At 33.2% G+C, this 20,853-nt stretch overlaps 2 protein-coding genes across 4 annotated transcripts in view; one reads left to right on the top strand and one right to left on the bottom strand.

Annotated features, from left to right (window-relative positions):
- Positions 1 to 4,754: 4,754 nt before the first annotated feature.
- On the top strand, positions 4,755 to 8,443 carry LOC111628256. 3 transcript variants are annotated; one of them, XR_002757143.1, is made up of 5 exons: positions 4,755 to 5,114; positions 5,641 to 5,865; positions 6,114 to 6,311; positions 6,683 to 6,827; positions 7,502 to 8,443. XR_002757143.1 is itself a non-coding variant. In XM_023372008.1 (5 exons), exons 1-5 carry the CDS (start codon positions 5,068 to 5,070, stop codon positions 6,744 to 6,746), a joined length of 495 nt encoding a protein of 164 aa, XP_023227776.1. In that variant the 5' UTR covers positions 4,755 to 5,067; the 3' UTR covers positions 6,747 to 7,423. The 3 variants fall into 3 exon arrangements, 2 of the variants coding, with proteins under 2 accessions (XP_023227776.1, XP_023227774.1); XM_023372008.1 differs by lacking the exon at positions 7,502 to 8,443 and having other exon boundaries at positions 5,641 to 5,653; positions 5,693 to 5,865; positions 6,683 to 7,423; XM_023372006.1 differs by lacking the exon at positions 7,502 to 8,443 and having other exon boundaries at positions 6,683 to 7,423.
- An 8,848-nt stretch (positions 8,444 to 17,291) lies between these two features.
- The window catches only part of LOC111628250 (protein Smaug homolog 1-like), a 35,339-nt gene continuing 31,777 nt past the window's right edge, over positions 17,292 to 20,853 (bottom strand). The window contains exons 10-11 of the mRNA XM_023371999.1: positions 18,638 to 18,727; positions 17,292 to 18,566 (exon numbers count right to left, since the gene is read on the bottom strand). Coding sequence (XP_023227767.1) covers positions 18,544 to 18,566; positions 18,638 to 18,727 — 113 coding nt within the window. The 3' untranslated portion in view covers positions 17,292 to 18,543. The remainder of the gene's footprint in view (positions 18,567 to 18,637; positions 18,728 to 20,853) is intronic.

Genomic DNA, 20,853 nt, shown 5'->3' with positions numbered 1-20,853 from the left:
TTTACTTTTTTAAACTTCAGCTTTAAGGACGAAGAAAAATAATTGTAATCTATTAACTTTATTACGATCTATCGCGTCGTGTAAATGTAATATTTATTATAGAAATATGTTTGGATTTAATTCGCGAAATTGTCACGAAAAATGTTTAAATATTTAATGTATATCTATAGAGAATCAAAACAGCGTGCACTAATTACATTCGTTACGTGGAGTAACTTTTATACAGTATACACGATAATTTATTCACGATTGTTTTATAGCTCGGTTCTAGTCATAAAATATAAAATCTTTATCTCATTTTAGTATATTCTATTTTTATATTTTGCTTAATTCCGGAAACAAACGCTAAATAATACATATTATGTAGTGTATAAACGGAAACGTTTCTGGCAGCGAAATATATACAATCGTCATAATTCATTGCAAAGCATTATTTTGTAGAAAGTTTTCAAACGACCTCAAATACTGAACAAAAGAAAATCGAACAATAACAACAATTTGGTTGAACATAAATAATTTAATAAATATAACGAAGAACATTGAAGTAAGATCACTGTTTGCCCGTTTTCAGTAAAATGCGTTTAGAAAACAAATTACGCGGCATTATTATCATAACGTAACTTATAATGGAGGATTGTTTATTGCCTGGCAGCGCACAGTTTCTATTTAGGTTTGCTTTGTTTGCTTACGACAACGCGACATCTGGTGATCTGACGAGGAATATGCCTCCCGAGAGGACTTTTATGAAAAACTGGCTCCAGATGGGTGTTACAAACGGAAAACTCCACGTGGCCAGCCCGTTGGAGAGGAGCGAACTTTCGACCGAGTGCTAGTGTTCGGTGGTTTTATCCACTCGGCCACTGGAGAGCCAGTTCCTATTTAGCAACTGTTTGCTGCCATGATGGAACGGAGAGCGAAAGAAAATTTAACTAGAAATAAAAACAGTTCTGGTACACAACGTCCATTACACTTATACTTCACAAACGAATTTGAATTTTCAAAATATCTGTTTTCGTGGCCGCTGATCGACTGGATGTTTTCGGACTGTCGAAACAATGTTGTAATTATCTATAGCATAATTTAACTTCGGCTAATTGAGTTGCTATTTTATTCTGAATTATGCAATTACTAGAACTCGAAGACAATCGTTTACAGGTAAGATTAATACTGTCGTGTGAAACTGTAATTAAAACTGCAACACGGTGCATCCGAATTTAGAATTCCGAATGCGATGTTATTTAAATTTCGCGTGATCTACTCTAATTTACTGTAATTATATACAACTTAAGCATCCGAAAGTACTTTTAACATCATTTAGTTTCAGTAAAGGTACGATAAACTGTTACGTGTTTGACGTACTAATTCCACTTCTATAGTATCTTAATGGAAGCGATTAAAGGACAACGTGTGCGGGATATTTATCGACTTATAAATTATTATAACCGATAAATAACATTGTTTTCCGAATAAAATTATCATTTTTACTTTCTAAAACAAGAAAATTTAATTATTGTAATATTATAAAAACAGATTATCATTTGTTTCTGAAGCAAACAAACTTATTTCAAATTCGTGTTTTGTCTTAATAATTAGTCAATGCAGAATTCTATCCTAACTTTCAATGGGCATTTGAATTAGGAAGTCGTTTATTATTATTATTCTCTGATACAGACATCACTGCAAGTCAAACCAACAGCAATGGGCAAAATCGAGTACAGTTATAACAGCCCATTATGAACAATTGCACCGTATAATCAAATCTGGCAATTCAAGTGAACAGTTCATAATCTGACTAGTCGCGTGATAAAATTTCAGTTTACCATTGTGAGAATCCAGATTCAAATTCGGTCCTGACAACCATATTTTATTGTGGTTTGGGTCGAGACATCTTTCTTTATTCTTCATACTTTGGGCCATTGAAATCCAGCCCGCCCATAATGAGCGAAATTATGATCGGCCAAATAGCGCTAATATGCTGGTGTCTCAATGTTAATAAATCAACTAATTAAATATCCAAAACGATAACGATAAATAAAAAATAAGAAACAAGTCCGAATCGAATTATTAAGTTGGCTTAAAAAATACAGTGTGAATAGGGTATAACTCATCATTTGCATGTCTGAAAGTCTTGGTGGATAACTATTCAGAGGACGAGATAATCTGTTCATCTGTAACGAATTCGATATTGATGAAGTATTTCAAGGAACGAAACGCAATAAAATACCTGTATATATATTTCTCACCGCGGCTCCCCGTACGGCGCCAAATTGCCTTCTACAAGTAGAAGGCAATTTAGCGCCGTACGGGGAGTCGCCAAGTAGAAGGCAATATTGCCTTCTTCTTGTATGAGTAAAACAGTTAGAAGCAGGAAGAAAAGAAGGAGTAAAGTATTGGTATTGGTCCATCCATCCAATGGAACTGCACGTAGGATTCATGGACCTCGATCCGAACTGGTAAGTGTCCACGTTTCTCGCGTGAACCTCGTGTGGCATCCTGAAGACAAAGCAAAAGATTGGTTATTTGGAAGCCAAGAAATGGTTAATTAAGAAGAAAACACCGTTCTTATCTAGGTATCGAATCGTGTCTGTAAAAATAACGGCCGTTATTCCACATGTTGAACAACAACACACTCCAATATTTTAATTCAAATTATTACATAATAGATAACGGCTGATCTCAATATCTAGAAATGATTTTGAATACTTGATTTATTTTGAATTCTTTCGTTCTAAAGTCGATAGAACGTAAAAACCGTTTAGTTTCGTTCGTAAACGTTTTACAAAAGTACGTTTAAATTTTTAAAAATGAAGAATTCTTCGTATGAAAATTTCTAATAAAACGAACGGATTATTATATATCCATTATTATTATTCGATAATATGAAAAATTCGATTATTATTAACAGAGATTATTTTTATTAAATGGCGCAAAAATTGCAAAGGACGTATTTATCTGATTTCTAGTTTAATTTCTAAAGTAGCAGCATAATTAAAATATTTTAAAGCTAATTTACCAAAATGGAATCAAAATTGATCATTTTCGTAAAGGAATTAGGTATAAGATAGCTAAAGTGTTACATGTACTGTACAGTACCTGGATGTAGACTTGTGAAGCCCACTAGATTTGAAAATTTGCAAAATATATAAACAATTGTCGGGATATTTATATTATGTTAATTAGGTTTTGGAAAGTAATAAAACAAATATATGCATTTTGGGCCCATCTTCCAAGTGGGCCCTGTGCGGGTGCACCTGTTGCACTGCCTAGTTACGGCACTGGATACTTTCGTCCTTCTGTTATTGTTGTACTGCGAAAACCGTTTGTGTCGATTGGAACCGAAGAACAATTTTCAGTTGCACATCAAAAGTCGAAAAGTGCAAACATTATTTCCGGACTTTTCAAACATTATTTTTTCCATCATTTATAATTTACGTCTTCGGGTTGGTTCAAAAGATACGATGCAGCCATTCCTCCCTATTCAGTGTTCTCATTTTCTTAAACATATCAAAAGCAAATGGCCTAAATAAAAAATCTAAAGGGCAACGGGCCAAGTGTCTAAAGGTGGCCCGCCCTTCAGGAGTCTAGTTTTTTGGTTTTTAAAGTTTTCGCGGTAATGTGACGTTGCGCTCACAGGAAATGCATTAAACCACAGTAGCTTCTTTGTATCACATTTAAGTATTTATAACGCAGAATATAATAAAAAAAATTCTTCTTGTATTCGGATAGAGAAAACGAGAACGTTTATTTGATTACGAAGAAACAGATACGCGTACAAATAATCCCGAAACACAGTTCCATAGGAACTATTGTTTTTAGCAATAATATACCAATGAATAATCTGTACTTTTTGAAGAGCAAAGGGCCATTTTTGGTTGCCTTCGCAACATTTCTATATTAAAGACGAGGACGGCCTTATGAATCATTTATGCATTTAGATTTAGCATCGATTAACGAATATAATCTGGATATAAAGGTGACGATTCATAAGACAAAATTCGAATATTTCGTGTCTACGCTACATTGATATAACTAATGAGACTATTACAATGTGTGAATACCTTCCCGAATCTATTTTTTTTTTACATTTTTTACATTTAGTGGAGCACTCCCTCTGACCTGTAGCATTAAATGCTACTGGCTTGAGGTACTCCTCTTTTAATTAACCCTGCATCGCATATGCTTCCCGAATCTATTGTCCATACAACACAAATATGCAAAAAATTCGATTTTGACGACGTAGTTAAGGATTTGGCACTGGCTCCCTTAATCAAAAATAGGAGCCAAATGGAATAACAGGGCTAACGAGAAGTGTATGTTAGACAATGCGATTATTGCTTTAAAACCAGTGTACCTGTCTTCGCTTGCAATAGCAAAATTAACGTATGATTAGAGTTATAAATTCAAACACTTCTGGTGAGAAAGATTTGCCACAACTTCACAAATGTTCAGCCGATTTTCTATTAAATTAAGCGTATAAAAACTTGGAGGGAAATAAAGGAATTTTAGCACGACTTTCCTGGTGACATTAAGCATCAGTTTAATTAATAATCAAGCTGCCGACTAAATAGTTATTCGGCGGGTGTGATTCATCAGATTCACGTTACAATACACGCTTTGTTTTATAATTATGTATATGGAATCATTTCTAGAAATGGCCATTAAATAACCATCTCTCCCGATATTAAGGTATAAATATCAAGTTGTTGTTGTATTTTCGCCAAATATTTGCTTTAATTTCGTTTTATATTCCCGTATAAGGTCTTGGTTAATGCAAAATGTCTATATTTACACGTTTGTATTTCGCGCTGCTATCACGTCAGCACCACCGCGTGCATTTTTCGAACCATCTCTATTCTAACCCCTATCCCCACACCGGTGTGACGTGGCTTTTTAATCTTTATTATACACGCGTCAGATTCTGAAATTATAATTTTAAAAAAATCCAAAATTCTTCATTAAATTCCCGCTTTTTTTTAACACGTAACAAACGAATTCAACAATTGATGTTGTTGTTGTTGCGTAGTTTTGCTCTTGGACGAAGAGTGCGATTTGGAAAGCGATTCGAAGATGTTTTTTGATGGTAGAGAGTATCGACCCCTGCCCCATCCTCCTGGGTAAGAGATTTTTTTACATTTCATTACTATTTATTCGGATAAGAAATTGGTTTTAGCAATTAAAGGCTTTAAAGAAAAACTTCCATCTACAATATATAATTAGGCCTAATTAGATTAAATGTAAAGATTGAGACTTTACGATTTTTGTGTCTTCCTGTATTGCTGTATTGCAATAGAGGGCTTTATAAGGCACAGTTCGGGGCCTGGTGTTAAGAAGATAATTTAGGGCTTTTCAATTTACTGTTGTTTAAACGAGTAATCGGGCCTCTTTTATATCACGGATTAGGTCGTTAATATGACGAAATTTACTAAAATTTTAAACCCAACTTCGTTTCAATATGTTCAATATGTCAATTATAATATTCAATATGTCTTTTTTTAAAATAACAGAAAAAGATTTAGACTAGTCGATTTATAAAAGGCCCTTTCCTTCTGTCGAATAAACTTAAAAGCACGGGGATCTAATGTAGTTTGAGAGTAGAATTAAATAGTTATTGTATTGTGAATTTTCTCTTTGCATATTTAGGGAGGGATTGGATGTGGATGTGCGAAGATTCGTCAGTCCACAAAATTTGGATTATGTTAAGTTTCGAGGCAGAAAGTTGAAGAAAGGCCTCTCGAAGCAGTACGAACCCTCGACCGGTGCTTTCGAAGGTTTGGACGTTTTTGAAAATAACATCAAGCCTGCTTATAGAAAAGCTGTGATGAAGGTTCGACCAATCTGTCAGACGGCCTGCCAACGTTTTAACAGGTAAATTACATTACTGTTTGTATGTAATAAACTTGTGTATATTATATGTACGAGCTGTTTAACGAGGGGTTATTCTGAGAAATACGAGGAATCATCGTTTTAATTTTTCGATAAATAGTAATAAGTTTAATAGTTTCTTGCCCTGATGGGAAATTAAAGAAAATGTTTTCCAAGTGTTACCATTTATAAATATTCATCGTAATTCAATTCCAAAATTATATATTTATTGTATTTCTTTCCTTGTTTAGTGAGAGATTGGTCGAAGATGTGGAGGATGAAGGAGTGAACAATAGAGAGAGCGTGATTCCTCCACGAAGCACCAAAGAGAACGAAGACCCGGCAGAGCACGAAGATTGCGTGCAAGATAATCCTGGCCATTCCAGGGATAGAAATACATTGAAGAAAGTCGGGTCGTTCTTTAAGAGCATGTGGAAACCCGTTAAGAGGTAAGATTTTGTACGATTTAGCCTCTGAAATTGGCAATAAATCGAGTGTGGCGCTAAGCCCAAGTATCGATTACGCCAAAAATTTTTATAGCATTAAGATTTGAGTTGGAAATGTTTGCGAATCGCATAACTTTCCCGTATTGTTCGGCGCTGTATCGGCCTATTCGTCCGTGTCATTACTGATTGGATGAAAAGTTGAATTCAAAACGTCACCGAACCAATGAATTAGTAGAAAATTTCATAATCCAACTTTCGTTCTTTGTAGGCCAACATTTACAGCCCATCGATACAGCGCCGCAATATGTTTTAATGGAATTCAAATGGAGTTATACGTTTTCCATGAATAATTATACTTCTTTTTCTACATTTAGATCCGTGCAGAAGGTGTGTAAAATGGCCAGAAGTGGAGAATGCGAGTACGTTCGGTTCGAGTAAGGATCTCTTTGCTTCCATCTGTCAAATTCGACAATAAGATCTGCTCTGTGATTTGCTGGATCTGGGCCGAGTTGGCTAATTGTAAGTGTGTATGGCAACTTTATTGTATTCTACACCAAACACTTGGGAGATTTTACGGTCTGGGTTTATAAATTGACACAATATCTAACCGCGATTTCATAATAACCCGCAATTAATGGCCGGACAACAGAAAAAATGGAAATATTTATGTACGGTATTAGCGTGGAAATGTATTATATTTTGATGCGATCGATTTCGATGCGATTACAGAAAAGCCACGTTTTTAGGGTATCGGGCATACATAGCCTGTATATTCCTGTCCAAGTACTCACAATAATACATCCTGGGTATAAGTTGCTGGTCTCTTGACACAGCGAAAGCAATGGTATAAATGAACGTAGAAATTAAATTATCCAGTAATCTTACGTGATTACGCGGACGGGAACATGTTAAAATAATGGAATTGACAATGACATATTTGATACATACATGACACGTGGCAGTATGCAATTAATTGCGGTAAGCAATATCATTTGGCACGTAACTTTATTTCCATTTTAGAAGGAAATAATATTCTTAATTTTGTTTTCATTTAAAAATATTCAAAAAATAACAAAAAGAAATGATAAAGTTTAAAAATTAATAAATAAAATCTAAAAAGCTCCTAAAAATTGCAAAAATAATTTTCAATTTATAAGTAAAAATTAAAATATTGGTTTTTCATTCACTTTTAGATAGGTTTTTTTCTGCAAACCATCGATGACTTCTCCTGATTTTGACATCCCGATTGCGTCAATGCCAAGTTCGATTATGACTTCCCAATTTTGACTTTATCCCGGCTGTGTCTCCTTATTATTGTCTTTTAGTCAATTATCATTTACCCGAATTGGTCTACACGAATTTGGACTCTCGATTTATGTCTACTTCACGAATCTGGACTCTCCCGAATTACGTCTACCCCGAATTTGACTCCTCAATTGTGCCTGTACTCGAATTGGACTCTCCCGAATTATGTCAACCCCGGATTTGACTCATGAATGGTGTCTGCACTCGAATATGGACTCTCCCGAATTACGTCTACCCCTAATTTGATTCATGAATGGTGTCTAAACTCGAATTTGGACTCACCCGAATTACGTCTATCTCGAATTTGACTTCAGAATCCTGTCTATATTGGAATTTGGACTCTTCCGGCTTGTGTCTGTGCTCAAATTTGACTCCCAATTTTTGTCATCCCTGGAACTTGGACTCTCCGGAATTGTGTTTTAATTTGTTATTGGAACGACACGCTCAACAAATTGATATTTGTTATTCAGACACTAGTAAAAGGATTAATTGCAAAACAAATTTTTTATACATAAAACGTTTGATAAATTAATTGATTATTAATATATTAATTAATAATTTTAATCTCAATTATAAATTGTTGTATATTTATATTTGTAAAACATTAATAGTAATTGTTACGGCCTAATTAAGGCATCCAAGCGATAGTCGAGAGCTCTCGCACACATTAAAATATGTGTTTGGACCTATATAAATGTTATTAAAAGTCTGTTTAAAAATGCCTCGATAAAGAATAAAACTTATGTAATTTGTAAAAACATAATGTTTGCAAAAATAAAACAGTTTCTGCAGATCTAATCTTTTTCTGTTCTTTTGTAAGCGCATTCCTTTTAAGAAAGGATAATTTTAGAGAAACAGTTAAAGTGGCAAAGGCACACTTGCCACTCCGAGGGTTTTATTTATTTAATTTTTCACTCGCTCCTCTGGGCACTAAGAGGGCCTCTTTATTTAGCAAGCGTGTTGCGGGTTAAGCCAGGCCACGTCAGGCGTTGATCAACGACGACCCATAAATACTCGAGGTTCGGGGGTGTTGCTAATACTGTTATCGTGAACTAGCAGATGTGCCCGGCGTTGCTCGGAAAAAAAGTAACGATAGCAAAGATTAAGGTTAGTAGATTATAGCCGATCTTATCCGTTTTCACCGAGTGCAACAATTAGGTTTCGATACTAAGTATAAAATTTTTAGCTATCTGCTTACCACACTGGGATATCGATAATTAAGGTTGACAGCAACCACTAACCGGTGCGTAGAACCGCTAAGTCGGTGTTTCTCAACGGGGGCGATTTGTAACAATTTATATTTTAGGGGGCGAAAAACAATTTTCTGGGCGATATAGTAAAACATTATATTAAGAATAATTAGATATTTTTTCATTATATCGTACAATAATTAAACAAATAACATTATACTAGTCACTAGTCTATTCAATGCAGTACGAATTTGGCATTAGCCTTGGCCCTCGGCATCGGAATTTTGAAGTGAAGGGGGCGATACTACGTAACGGTTTTATTGAAGGGGCGACACCATGTTGAAGGGAGCGACGATTCGTTAGAGGTTGAGAAACACTGCGCTAAGTGATGAATAACAAACGCTTTCGTAACCCCTTTTGGATTCTTTTTCAGTTATAAAAAGAATTCTTTTTATAACTTAATAAGGATTCTTTTTATAACTGAAAAAGAATCCTTTTGGATTCTTTTTCAGTTATAAAAAGAATCCAAAAGGGGTTACGAAAACGTTACGAAAAATATGCTGGATCTTCCCAAATGATATAAATATAAAATCGAACATTAAGACGAAGAGTTCGAATAAAGCCAACTTATGCGCATGCGCTCTCCTTGTAAACTTTGTATATGACGGAACGCTAAATATCGTTGAGAATTTTTAGAAGAGTAAAAATATGTTCGATTTCTTGCATAAACGCAAAAAAGACATTTCAAATAGAATAGTAGAAGCCTTATTCTTCACGGTAAGCTTAACGGTGGCGAAAAAAACAAGAGTAATAAAGACAAAGGAAATCGGAAATTACCACGATACAGGGGTAATTTCCGATTTCCCCTGTATCGTGGTAATTTCCGATATAGGCAAAAAAAGGCAAATAAAACGATAAGTCAAGCCAAGCAGCCAGAAGTAGCAAATTTCCGGAACCCCTAGCTCTGGAAAAAACACTCGATCCGGAAAAAAGAAACACCGTAGAAGAATACAGAAAACTCTTGAAGAAAAACTTTGCGAAAGAAATAACTGAGGTTTTGGATGACTCCCCAATCGATACTTTCAGTGCCGTAACTAGTCATTCCTGTGCAGGAATTTGCATTTCGGCCCCTTAATTAATTAGGTTTGGAAAAGTAATAAAACAAATACATGCATTTTGGGCCCCTCTTCCAAGTGGGCCCTGTGCGGGTGCACCTGTTGCACCAGCCTAGTTACGGCACAGGATATCGTCATTAGATACGGCGCCGTGTGTAACCACGATCACGGTTTCAAATCGGATCGTGTGAAAGGGACTGTTAGGATCGATTTATAAGCGAGGTTGAGGCCGAAGTTTTAAACGCGGAAACGTGTACGTCGGACGTTCAGCGCCGCTTTCCTGTAAGCCTAGAAGTTCGCAATGGTGTTTGGATAATCGGTGGAATCATGCTCGACATTCCAAACACCATTGTCAAACTTCTAGGGAAAGTAGCGCTGAACGACCGACGTACACGTTTTCGCGTTTAAAACTTTGGCCTCAACCTCGCTATAAACTGTAACATAACCGTATCCGTATAGCATGGTTATAAACTCCGTATCGTATCCGTATGGCCGTACCGTATTCCGTAAGAAAAGTTTGGATCGACCAAACTTTTACGGTAGGGATACCGAGAATTGACCAAGTGGCATGCGCTAAGTCGCCATCAGTTGATGTACAATTGGAAGTTGTGCCGGAAGCAACCGACGAAACTTTGACAAATTGATTGAAACGTAACTTTTGACCGACAATGCTGCTTCTGAATAATATAAAATTTTAAGATAAAAATTACTTTGGTCATAATAAAATGAATAAATAATTATAGTGTAAGATCTGGTAATAACTACCTATGATTTTGCGCATGCTCACGATGGACTGCTTCGTAAACCGTAAAAAAGTTTTTTACGGAAAAAGCCTTACTGTAGTTTATAAGTGTTGCTATAGTTATCCGGTGTAGCAAACATTTACGAATACGGATACGGTTACGTTACGGATTTTATAACTCGACCCTTAGTCTAGGGAAGTTGAATGTCTGAGGTAAATTTTGACATTATTTATTTTTAATAGAGGCGATTCCAACATAAAAAATAGCATCGTGACGGCTGTTTTACCATAGCAGTTTGAGAGTGTAAGTTATTCTATCTTACTCTAGCTCGTTGAGCAGACGACTTTCTTGCGACCAGTAGTGTCGTTTCTACTATGGAAGGTATGGAAGACTCTATACCTCACATTTTTGCAGGTATGGAATTCTATACCTCAGAATATTGAAAAAATTATTTATAATTTAATGCAAGGCAAGCCAAGGCACTTGCTCTCTGTATGAAAACAAATTTTTTCCTTGGATGTTGACCAATCGAACTCTTACATAATCCAAAGTATCAAAATTTTTCTAACTCTAAGCAATGCATCACCGTTTTGTGAAAGCAGGGTCCTGCTTTCATAAAATTCCATACCTCAACTTTTAAAGAACCGACAACCATGCTTGCGACCCCTCCAGCAAAAAGTTGACTAAATAAATATAAATTTTTATTTAATTTATTTATCAAATTCCATTCAGAAGTCTCATACCGTCACTGTTCTTTCATGAAAAGTACAGTACGTCAAATTCGAAATGAATGCTGGTTTCGCCAGTCACGCGAAAGTGAGCACGCATGTTTTTCTTTACACGGGACCTCGCACAAATCTTATGGGAAATAGGTCCCGGTGGATGTACAGTACAACCTGTCTATCTCAAAAACATTTTTACTCCTGTGTTTTCAGCCTAAATTCAGTATATTTTGCATGTTTATCGCAAATAATTTTCTCAAAACCTCTATATCTCAAATTATGGACCCGAAGCGTCAATTACAAATTCAAAAGCTCAGCGACTACATTTTGATATCATAAACTACAATTGAGAAACATCTTTTGCAATACCATACATAGTTGAAATTAACACCGATTTTCTGATTGGCTACGGGTTTGACTTGCGGCTTATTGTTTGTTTTTAACTCTTTCCGCCTTGTGGGCACTAAGAGAGCCTCTTTTAGCAAGCCCATTATGGGTTCGGAGACCCACAATGGGGAGGCCCGACATATCCGGACGGACCACCCGCTGAAAAATTCCTGAGGATTTTGCACACGAAGACTTTTGTCCAGAACACTAGCACTACAAAATAAGGCCGGATGACCGAGCGGTCAAGGTGGCAGCCTATCGCTCTGGGGAACCCAGAATCGAATCCGAATGGGTCGAAAACTCCCCATGAATTTTTCGGGCTGGTCCGTTCGTATATGTCGGCCCCGCTCCATTGTGAGTCTGGCCGAACCCATAATGGGCTTACTTAAAGAGGCCCTCTTAGTGCCCACATGGCGGAGAGAGTTAAAAATAAAACCAGTACAATGTCGAAAAATGAGTTTTTGAGTTGTCCAGCATACAAAGTGAAAAAACAACATAACTGGCTCGCGTGTTGAAGAATCAAATTTAAATTATTTTAATTTCAAAATGTAAAGCAAAACGATTTACGAATTACCTGGATTTTCTTGTGGGGAAATCACGAGTACGATTCATTCATTTGGATTGGTTCAGTTCTAGTAGATACAGCGCGCCATGATACTGTAGAATAAATAAAACTGATAATTCTTCTGTTCGGTCCAGCAGACGATATTATGTTTTATTTAAAATAAAAACTACCGAGAGGGTGCGCTCTCTCTTCGCGCGCTTTTTACAAAAGTGGTTGTAGCGTTCGTCTGGCGAACGTGTTCTTTTTTTTCTATGTGCCTGATGTTGGTTCTGTGTTAATTCAGGGCTGAACCCTGAATTAATACATAAAAATATGTATAATTTTGTTCTACTTTTTGTAAATCCATAAATAAATTTACCAGCTATTTGCTGGAGGCGTTGTTGCGTTAATTTATGGTCCACTTCGTAATTAGATGCACATCATCTTCCTTATTAACATTAACTAAGAATATACACAACCTTATACACTTTAGTTGACATCTCGGCCGGATTTTTTATTAGCCTATATTAAGGCTAGTTATGAATTTATTAACGATATGATGAGAATTTTTGCAATAAGTTATAGTCGAATATAGTATGAGAATTTATGCAAGAATACGTTATATAGTTACATTATTTCCCATGTTTGCTTCAGTCATTTTAAATTTTGAATTGAATTACGTTAGATCTTGACTACTAGTGCTATCTCAATACTTTCCAATTAGAAATAGGTGAGGACACAAGTAACATCTTATTTTTTTGTAAACAAGTTCAATATGCAAATCAGCAATGTATAAAAGAACATTGTCAAATTAACTTAGCCAAGGTTGCCAACTGATAAGTTAAAATATCAATTAAAATTAATTTTAAATTTTCGTTATGTTCATTTACTAGTAACAATATGATGAACAACTATAGCCCAATATAAGATTTCTAATCAGATAAATTATAAAGTTACTTTCACAAATGTAACAAAATTTTTTCTTACTTCATGTCCATTAGCTGACAGAGCAGAAACTTGAGCAATTCTCCATTTGCCTCCATGGTTTCCTTTTATAACCCATTTAGGAGTATCTATAATTCCATCTTTTGGCTTTATATATAAATTTAATCCACCGATATCAGAACCATGTACAAAGTACCAAAACTGAATGCAGAAATCTTCATTTCCTGACTGTGGTAAAGGAGGAGTTATCAAATACGCAGAATTCCCAAATGGTCTCCGACCTTTCTGAGATGATTTCACAATCATGAAATGACCTTTAAAAAATTAAAAAAAAAATAATAATAATAATTTTAGGCTCTAGTATAAAATTACACAAACTATTTTAGCACATTTGAAAAGTACTGATTTAGGCATTTTTCTAGTCAGATATATAATAAACATATTGTATTATGCCATGCCTTTGAGAATTGGTTTTTGCATGGTAGGTTATGTATGACCCGGCATTATAACAGCCAATGCAGGTGCATATTTTTAGAAATTTAAAATTTTTAAAAGTAAATTTGAAAATAGAAGCATTCAAAATTAGAACGCATTGGAAACTAAACAGAACACTAATCACACCAGAAAAATTTTTTCTAGAACGCCACCTGAAGAAGATCCTAGGGTGGACTGAAAACGTTTGTGTTACGTTCCAAAATAACTGTAAAGCATTATAAGATTACCTTGCTTAATGAATGCAATTCATTCCAGAATCTTACTCAATGCAAAATACTCATTAAGTGAAACAATTTTTTCCATNAAGGTTGCCAACTGATAAGTTAAAATATCAATTAAAATTAATATAATGAATTATATTAATTTATTATGTTAACAATTAAAATGAGTAAGAAAGAAGTAGCCATATGATATATCAGATTGTAGAGGTCAAATTTGGACATTTCGATTTTTTTCTAGAAAAGAATGGAAAAAATTTATATAACCACATCAGATATTCTAGGAGTAGAGTAACCAAAGGGCATTTCATCACATATTTCATTGGAAATACTATAGATGCATCAGCAAAGCCTGAAAATATGCAACTTTCAAAACAACACATTTGTGTTCTATTGCTCTATCATTTAAAAAGTGACCACAATGCAACAAAGGCTCATCTGCAAAGCATTTGTTAAAGTATTCATGGGTAAACAAAGGTCAACAAGCTGTTGCAAATGTTAAAGGGCAATAATGCAGAAGGCGGCAATCAGCTGTATTTGTTTGTCGTCATTATCACAATGGAACTACTTCCAACTGACATCACTATCATAAAAGAATTCTACTGTTAACAGGTGAATTGTTTGAACACCAAGATCAAACAATCACAACAATGCAATGGCACATTGAGCAAAGATGACCTTAGTGAAGCTGGCCAATCTGGACTTGGTAGTTCTGCCTCATCCACCTTTCAACCCAGACTTAGCACCAACTGACCACTATTTCATACCCTGAAGAACCATATTGCCAATATACAGTTCAGTGATAATACCCAGAATGCAAGACTCAAACATAACCCAGTCATTCTATGCTCACAGGATTAAGTTTGCAGCAAAGGTACCAAGATGCTATTGATATTTATGGTGATTATCTACCAGGCTCAACTGTAATCATTGAGTAAATTGTCAATAAAATTTTTTTCAAAATATCTTAAATTTCACCTTTACAACCTGAAGCATCATTCAAATAAATTATAATTAATGTGATTAAGTATTATTTTTAAAATGTGAAAAATTACTTAAATGACACCACTTCAATTATAAATTTCACTAAAACACAATTATTTATATAAAGTAGTCTAAATTCTCTCTTCAGATTTTGCCATGATTAAAACACTGCAAGCATTTTGGGTTGCAATTTGAAAAATTGTAGATCTATAAATTCCCACTTTGGTCAGTCTGTCTTTTCCTAATCTTGAGTTAGATGAAAGATGAGATCAGATATATGTAGAAACCTTAGGGGCAGGAGGCCCTGAATAACTATACATAAAATTCCATTGAAAACTGGAAGACATGTTATTTCAATTCAAAAATTTTCCCCTGAAAGCTGTTAGATAGATGACCTACATGACTATTGTTAAAGGAAAAGTATGATCTAAAAGGGCAATCCACTACTAATTTGAGGTGGAGAGCATATATTTTAAACGAAATAAATTTAAAATGATTAAAAGTTGTAGCCCGGCATTGTGACAATGTCACAATAAATAATTTATCATTCAATTTCTTTTCCATTTCAGTATTTCATAATTTACATCAAAATTTGTTATTTACAAGCACGTGTATGCTTTCAATACTCCTATACCCTTTATCACAGGATTCTTAACAGCTTTTGTGCCACAAACTCTGGCAGTTTGGTGAAACCTAGAGACCCTTCTCAGAATAATTTTTTTAAAGTATTATGAAAATATAATCTCTTTTAGTGACAAAGTCACAGGCATTGCTAATGATACTGTCATTAGTTACCTATTAACCAAATAATTACAGTAATACCCCGAACTTACGTGATAGGTGGGACCGAGCGATAACCACATAAGTCGGGGTATAATTTCGTAATTTGTGTAAAATCCAAGTCGGATGTATGTAAGCTAATAAATGTTCTTGTTAATCTTATCTCGTCTTTTGATTCGTTCATGGTTACAAGAAATCACCACATAGAGTCTCTCAAGTCTCCGCAGATATAACAAACACAGAAATAAATAACACAAAATAAATTGTAGCTATGTGTCGATTCCGCGCGACAAGTCCAAGCATGTAAACTGAACAATAGTGTGGGGGGAGTGAGTAATCAAGAGTTGCATGGTGCTCAAACAAAAGACGAATCGACGAGATTTGAAAATCACGTAACTCTGGGTTCGCATAAGTCGAGGTATTACTGTATTCATAATTAATAGGAAATGCTAAATTTCAATTAGAAATAATCTAACTTTAATGGCCTGCAAATTTCAGAATACCCATACAATTGGTGTTATCAAGATTGAATATCCTACAAAGACATAGAATGTTATTCTCTCACTACAAACATGGCATAAATGTCATGTTCTTTTAAGCCTGTGTAGGCGTGGCTTCAGTAAAAATTACACAAAGAAATTACAGAAGTTTACTTACAGCATTCCAGAATAATATCAGAAGAGATTACAATTTATTGCAAAATGCTAAATTAAAAAAAAATTATGAATGCTTAATTATGAACCCAAGATACTTAATCTTTTTCCATTCATAATTCCCAAGATAATTTACAATTAAATAAATCAACACAAACTTATATTAAAATATTTATTTAGTGCCATTAGAGATTGTTCTTTGCACAACATATCTTAACACATTTTATGACAAACAATATGAACAATCAAAAGCAATATCTGTACAGAATAAGCACAAAAAAAAATAATAATAATAAACATTACTAGTTTAGTTCATCAAATAACTTTTTCCAATATAATGCAAAACTATTGAAATGAAGAAACAAAAAAAATAATAATAATAAACATTACTAGTTTAGTTCATCAAATAACTTTTTCCAATATAATGCAAAACTATTGAAATGAAGAAACAAAAAAAATAATAATAATAATTTTCAAATTCGAAATTATGGCTATTTTAAACTTAAGATATAGGTGCAAAAAAGTTTTTTAATCAGATCTAGAATATTTATAAAATAACAAACTTTAATCTGTTCTGTGGGATATACAATTTTATACTATGCAAAATAAAAATAAAAATGAATTTACATACAATGTATAAAGGGTATGGAAGATCGTCTCTTTTGAGCAAATCATTCGAGAATACAAATTGGAGAGACTGCATGACTTGTGTGTTTATGACAAAATATCCCGAAACTCGCGGGTCCGATGAAGTTACTAAATAAAAATAAAATGTCCTTTATCTCTTGTATCAAAGTTTAACAATCAAACAAAATCTGAAGTTCAAAATTATTTCTGAATGTTTAGCTGCTCTCTTTATTAAAATATATATATATATATATAATAATAGCTGTTTGTATTGTTAAAACTGTTTCAACAATGCAGTTGAACAATCCACTTAGAGCAACTGTAAAAAATTAACACACTGTTTTTATAGTATATCAGATTTTCCAGTCTTGTTTAAAATGGTAATTATTTGCCTAATGTTAGCAGAAATATAAAAATGTTTGCATAAAAATAATCATGAAAATATGACTTGTCTGATTTTTATATACCTAAAAATCTATACTTTGAACTGGATTTTTAAACTTTTTACAAAGGTTTTATTTCTTTCAGCCTGATTTGACAGCTTCATTTTCATAAATGTAGCTATCAAATCAGGTTTGAACTATGCATCATGCACAGAAATTTTGTTCTATAAAATAATAAGTTAACTGTGAATAAAAATTGACTTACATTTTCATACTTTAAAATATAAGTTGTACTATTGATTCTAACCAATATTTATCAATGACTGGAAGGATAATGTGAGCTAATATTGGATATGGAAGAAAATATTTTGAGATTTTCCATTATAATTATAAATTTTGCACAAATAAACAGAAAACTTATTTTTCAGATGTCTTTCTTATTAAATATTTTTAATTTATTAATGTAGAGATTTGTATGGGCAAAATTAAAACTAACAATATTTTGCATCTTATGGAACATTTATGTATCTACACTATCTTTTAAACATAAAATTCTTTTCAAGATCTAGTTTTTCTTGAGTATCATTGTTTGAGTATTTCTAAAATACTTTTTTGGTGCAGAAATGGCTATTTTCATATGCCAACTAAATTATAAATGACTGGTCCAGCAGTTTAAAACTTCGAAATAAAATTGGAAAAAGCAATTCCAACTTAAAAAAATGAAAATACGTAATATATAATCAAATGAATATAAAAAAAATTAAGTTTTTTAACATTTGATACCTTATTTTTTGTTATATACAATAGACTATTTTGTACGGCACAATTTCATGACTTTTTTTTGTTTTTTAGTGATATTAACAATAACAGAATATATATATTTTTTAATGTACAGCAATTCTGTACGGCACATATTACAATTTGTTGCTTGGTCCTCTAAAAAAAGTGTGTTAAAAATTTTTTTTTACATTTGTCCATATCATTTGTGACTATCAAGTTATTTTGCTCACTTGTAAACTGCACAATTTTATATTGTCCATCAAGAGAGATTAGAAAAATGATTTGAGGGATGATATGGACCATCTCCAAAGACAGTTCAAATTGGCACATGGGATCCACCAATCAACTAGAATGAAGGATTTCACTACTGCAGAGTAATACTACCATCTGAAGAAAACAAAAATTAATATTAAAACTATGGTGATGATGATAAATATAATAATAAACTTAAAACTTACCAAGACCACCTAGAGCATGTTCAGTAACACTGAGACAGAGAGTCTCTAATCTTGTATTTATTTCTGGATCTTGAACCACTGAATCATTTCCTAATATTATATTAGTATATATTAGTATAATTCCTAATATATAGTAATATGTAAATTATATTAATCTATGCTCTTAAGTAAATCAAGGATAAAAATTTTATAATATTAACTAATTTATTTTCATCATATTTGAAAATTTATCATTTTAGTAAATCTTAATTATTAATCAATTTAACCCAATTCTAAGGCAATTAAATAATATTTAATTATACTTTATACTCAACAACAATCTGATCAGATTTTATTATTATGGCAGAAAATACACTTGCTTCTTGTGAAACTATGAAGTAAGAAGTTTAATAACTGAAATGTATGTAATAACAAATTCCAGTTATATCATTTTGCAAAAAGTTTTCTTTCATGTAATTACATTGAGCTACAAAAGATTCTTTTCTTGTTGAAGAAATTAAAAATAATTATAGTAGCAAAGGTTTAGTAAAAATAGTTTTTAATCCTTTCAATCTTATTTATCTATATGCTAAATACGAGGGGCATCTAGAAAATAATGAACATTTAGCTAGTAAAAAAGTAAAAAAACAGTAAGGATAGAATAAATTTTTATTGAGTACAAGACAAGTTACTTATCTACATAGTCATGATTACAATTAAAGCATTTGTATTACTTTGTCATAGACTTCCACCACCCAGCTCTTTCAGCCAGTCAGTGACAGCTTCTTCACCCCTTATCCATTCCAAAAAGTTCCAAATCCACCCAATAACTCTTTCAGCTTGGGAAAGAGGTAAAAGTCACTGGGGGCCAGAATGGGTGAGTGAAATTTTCCCAGTCAAATTTCTGAAGCACTGAGTGGCTTCAGTAGAGTGCAATTACATATTATCTTCCTTGATTAAGTATTAAACACCATTTTCTCAGACTCGCTTCATTTATAATGTGGTCACCATACACTTCCGTGATTTGTTTATGAGTTTTTATAGGACAAACTTTATTCACATTTAGAAAATGAATAACACTTCATACTTGGTGGGATTTTCAATTTTTGTACATATTTTAACCCTTGACAAAACAATAATAATAAGCCTGCTGTTATCAAAAATCTACAGGTGCTAACACATCAGAGAATGACTTGACCTTGATTTGATAATTTACCATGTGCAAACATTCTTTATTTTCTGGATGCCACTCATACATAAAAGAGTAAGAATATTTTAGTTTATTTTATTACATTAGATTATGCACCTATCCAAACCATATTTTCTTTATTTTCATTCTCTACCTTACTCTTTGTTTATTACTTTATTTTGTTTTTTTATAATTATGGGTAATATTCTACACAAGTGTTTCTCAAACTATGGGTCATGTTAAAATTTTAATGATACTATCTTCCACAAAAATACTCATAATACTTGCATTACTGAAATGCTCTCTTAGAACTAGGAACAATAGATACATGTGTTAAGTACTAAAAATTTTTTCACAACTTTTATCTTATAATTATTATTGACATTTAGTAATAAAATTAAGATTAAAAAATGTGTGTATATAAAATTGATTTCTCTCTTCTATTTTGAACAACATCAAAATAGAAATTTTAAGTAAGGTTGTAGTTGTAGTCAAAGCCATTGCAATTGTTTTGAAAATATTAAATTGTTTGAAAAGTAAGTCCATGTTTTTTTTACCACTGGATGGATTAGTCGTATTTTTTCCGCCATTTTCATTCTAAACCATATTATCATTATATATTTTGACAGCTAGCATTTTTAAGGCTTATTTGTAAAGAATTTTGTTAGATTTTGTGCAATTGTTTATTTTTTGTGTCCCATCAAATATGGAAAATCGAAAGCATCATTTTTGGCATATTTTGCTTTTTTACTACCAAAAAATCAAAATGCTATTCAAGCAAGAAAATAAGTTGTGGTACATGTATGGAGATGATGTGTTGACAGAATGACAGTGCCAAAACTGGTTTACAAAATTTTGTTCTGGCAATTTCAATATTGAAGGTGCACCACATTCTGGATGACCAGTTGAAGCCAATGAAAACAAAATAAAAGCATTGATTGAAGCAAACTGCCGAATAACAACACATGAAATCACTAAGAGATTAAATCTGTTGAATTGAACAGTTTATGATTACTTGAAACGAACTGGTTTCGTTTCAAAGCCTGAT

The sequence above is a fragment of the Centruroides sculpturatus genome, unplaced genomic scaffold, assembly GCF_000671375.1.
Source record: "Centruroides sculpturatus isolate CEXI.00-Female unplaced genomic scaffold, Cexi_2.0 scaffold512, whole genome shotgun sequence".
Classification (NCBI taxonomy): Eukaryota; Metazoa; Arthropoda; class Arachnida; order Scorpiones; family Buthidae; genus Centruroides; species Centruroides sculpturatus.
Note: the sequence above shows the minus strand (reverse complement) of the source record. Positions and strands in the feature narration are given on the sequence as shown.

What these genes read in the sequence shown, in the direction of transcription:
- LOC111628256 (XM_023372006.1), top strand. Translation starts at nt 5,068, where the DNA reads ATGTTTTTTGATGGTAGAGAGTATCGACCCCTGCCCCATCCTCCTGG. An exon ending in CCCCTGCCCCATCCTCCTGG is followed by an intron (nt 5,115 to 5,640) that starts GTAAGAGATTTT and finishes TTGCATATTTAG; the next exon opens with GGAGGGATTGGATGTGGATG. An exon ending in GCCTGCCAACGTTTTAACAG is followed by an intron (nt 5,866 to 6,113) that starts GTAAATTACATT and finishes TTCCTTGTTTAG; the next exon opens with TGAGAGATTGGTCGAAGATG.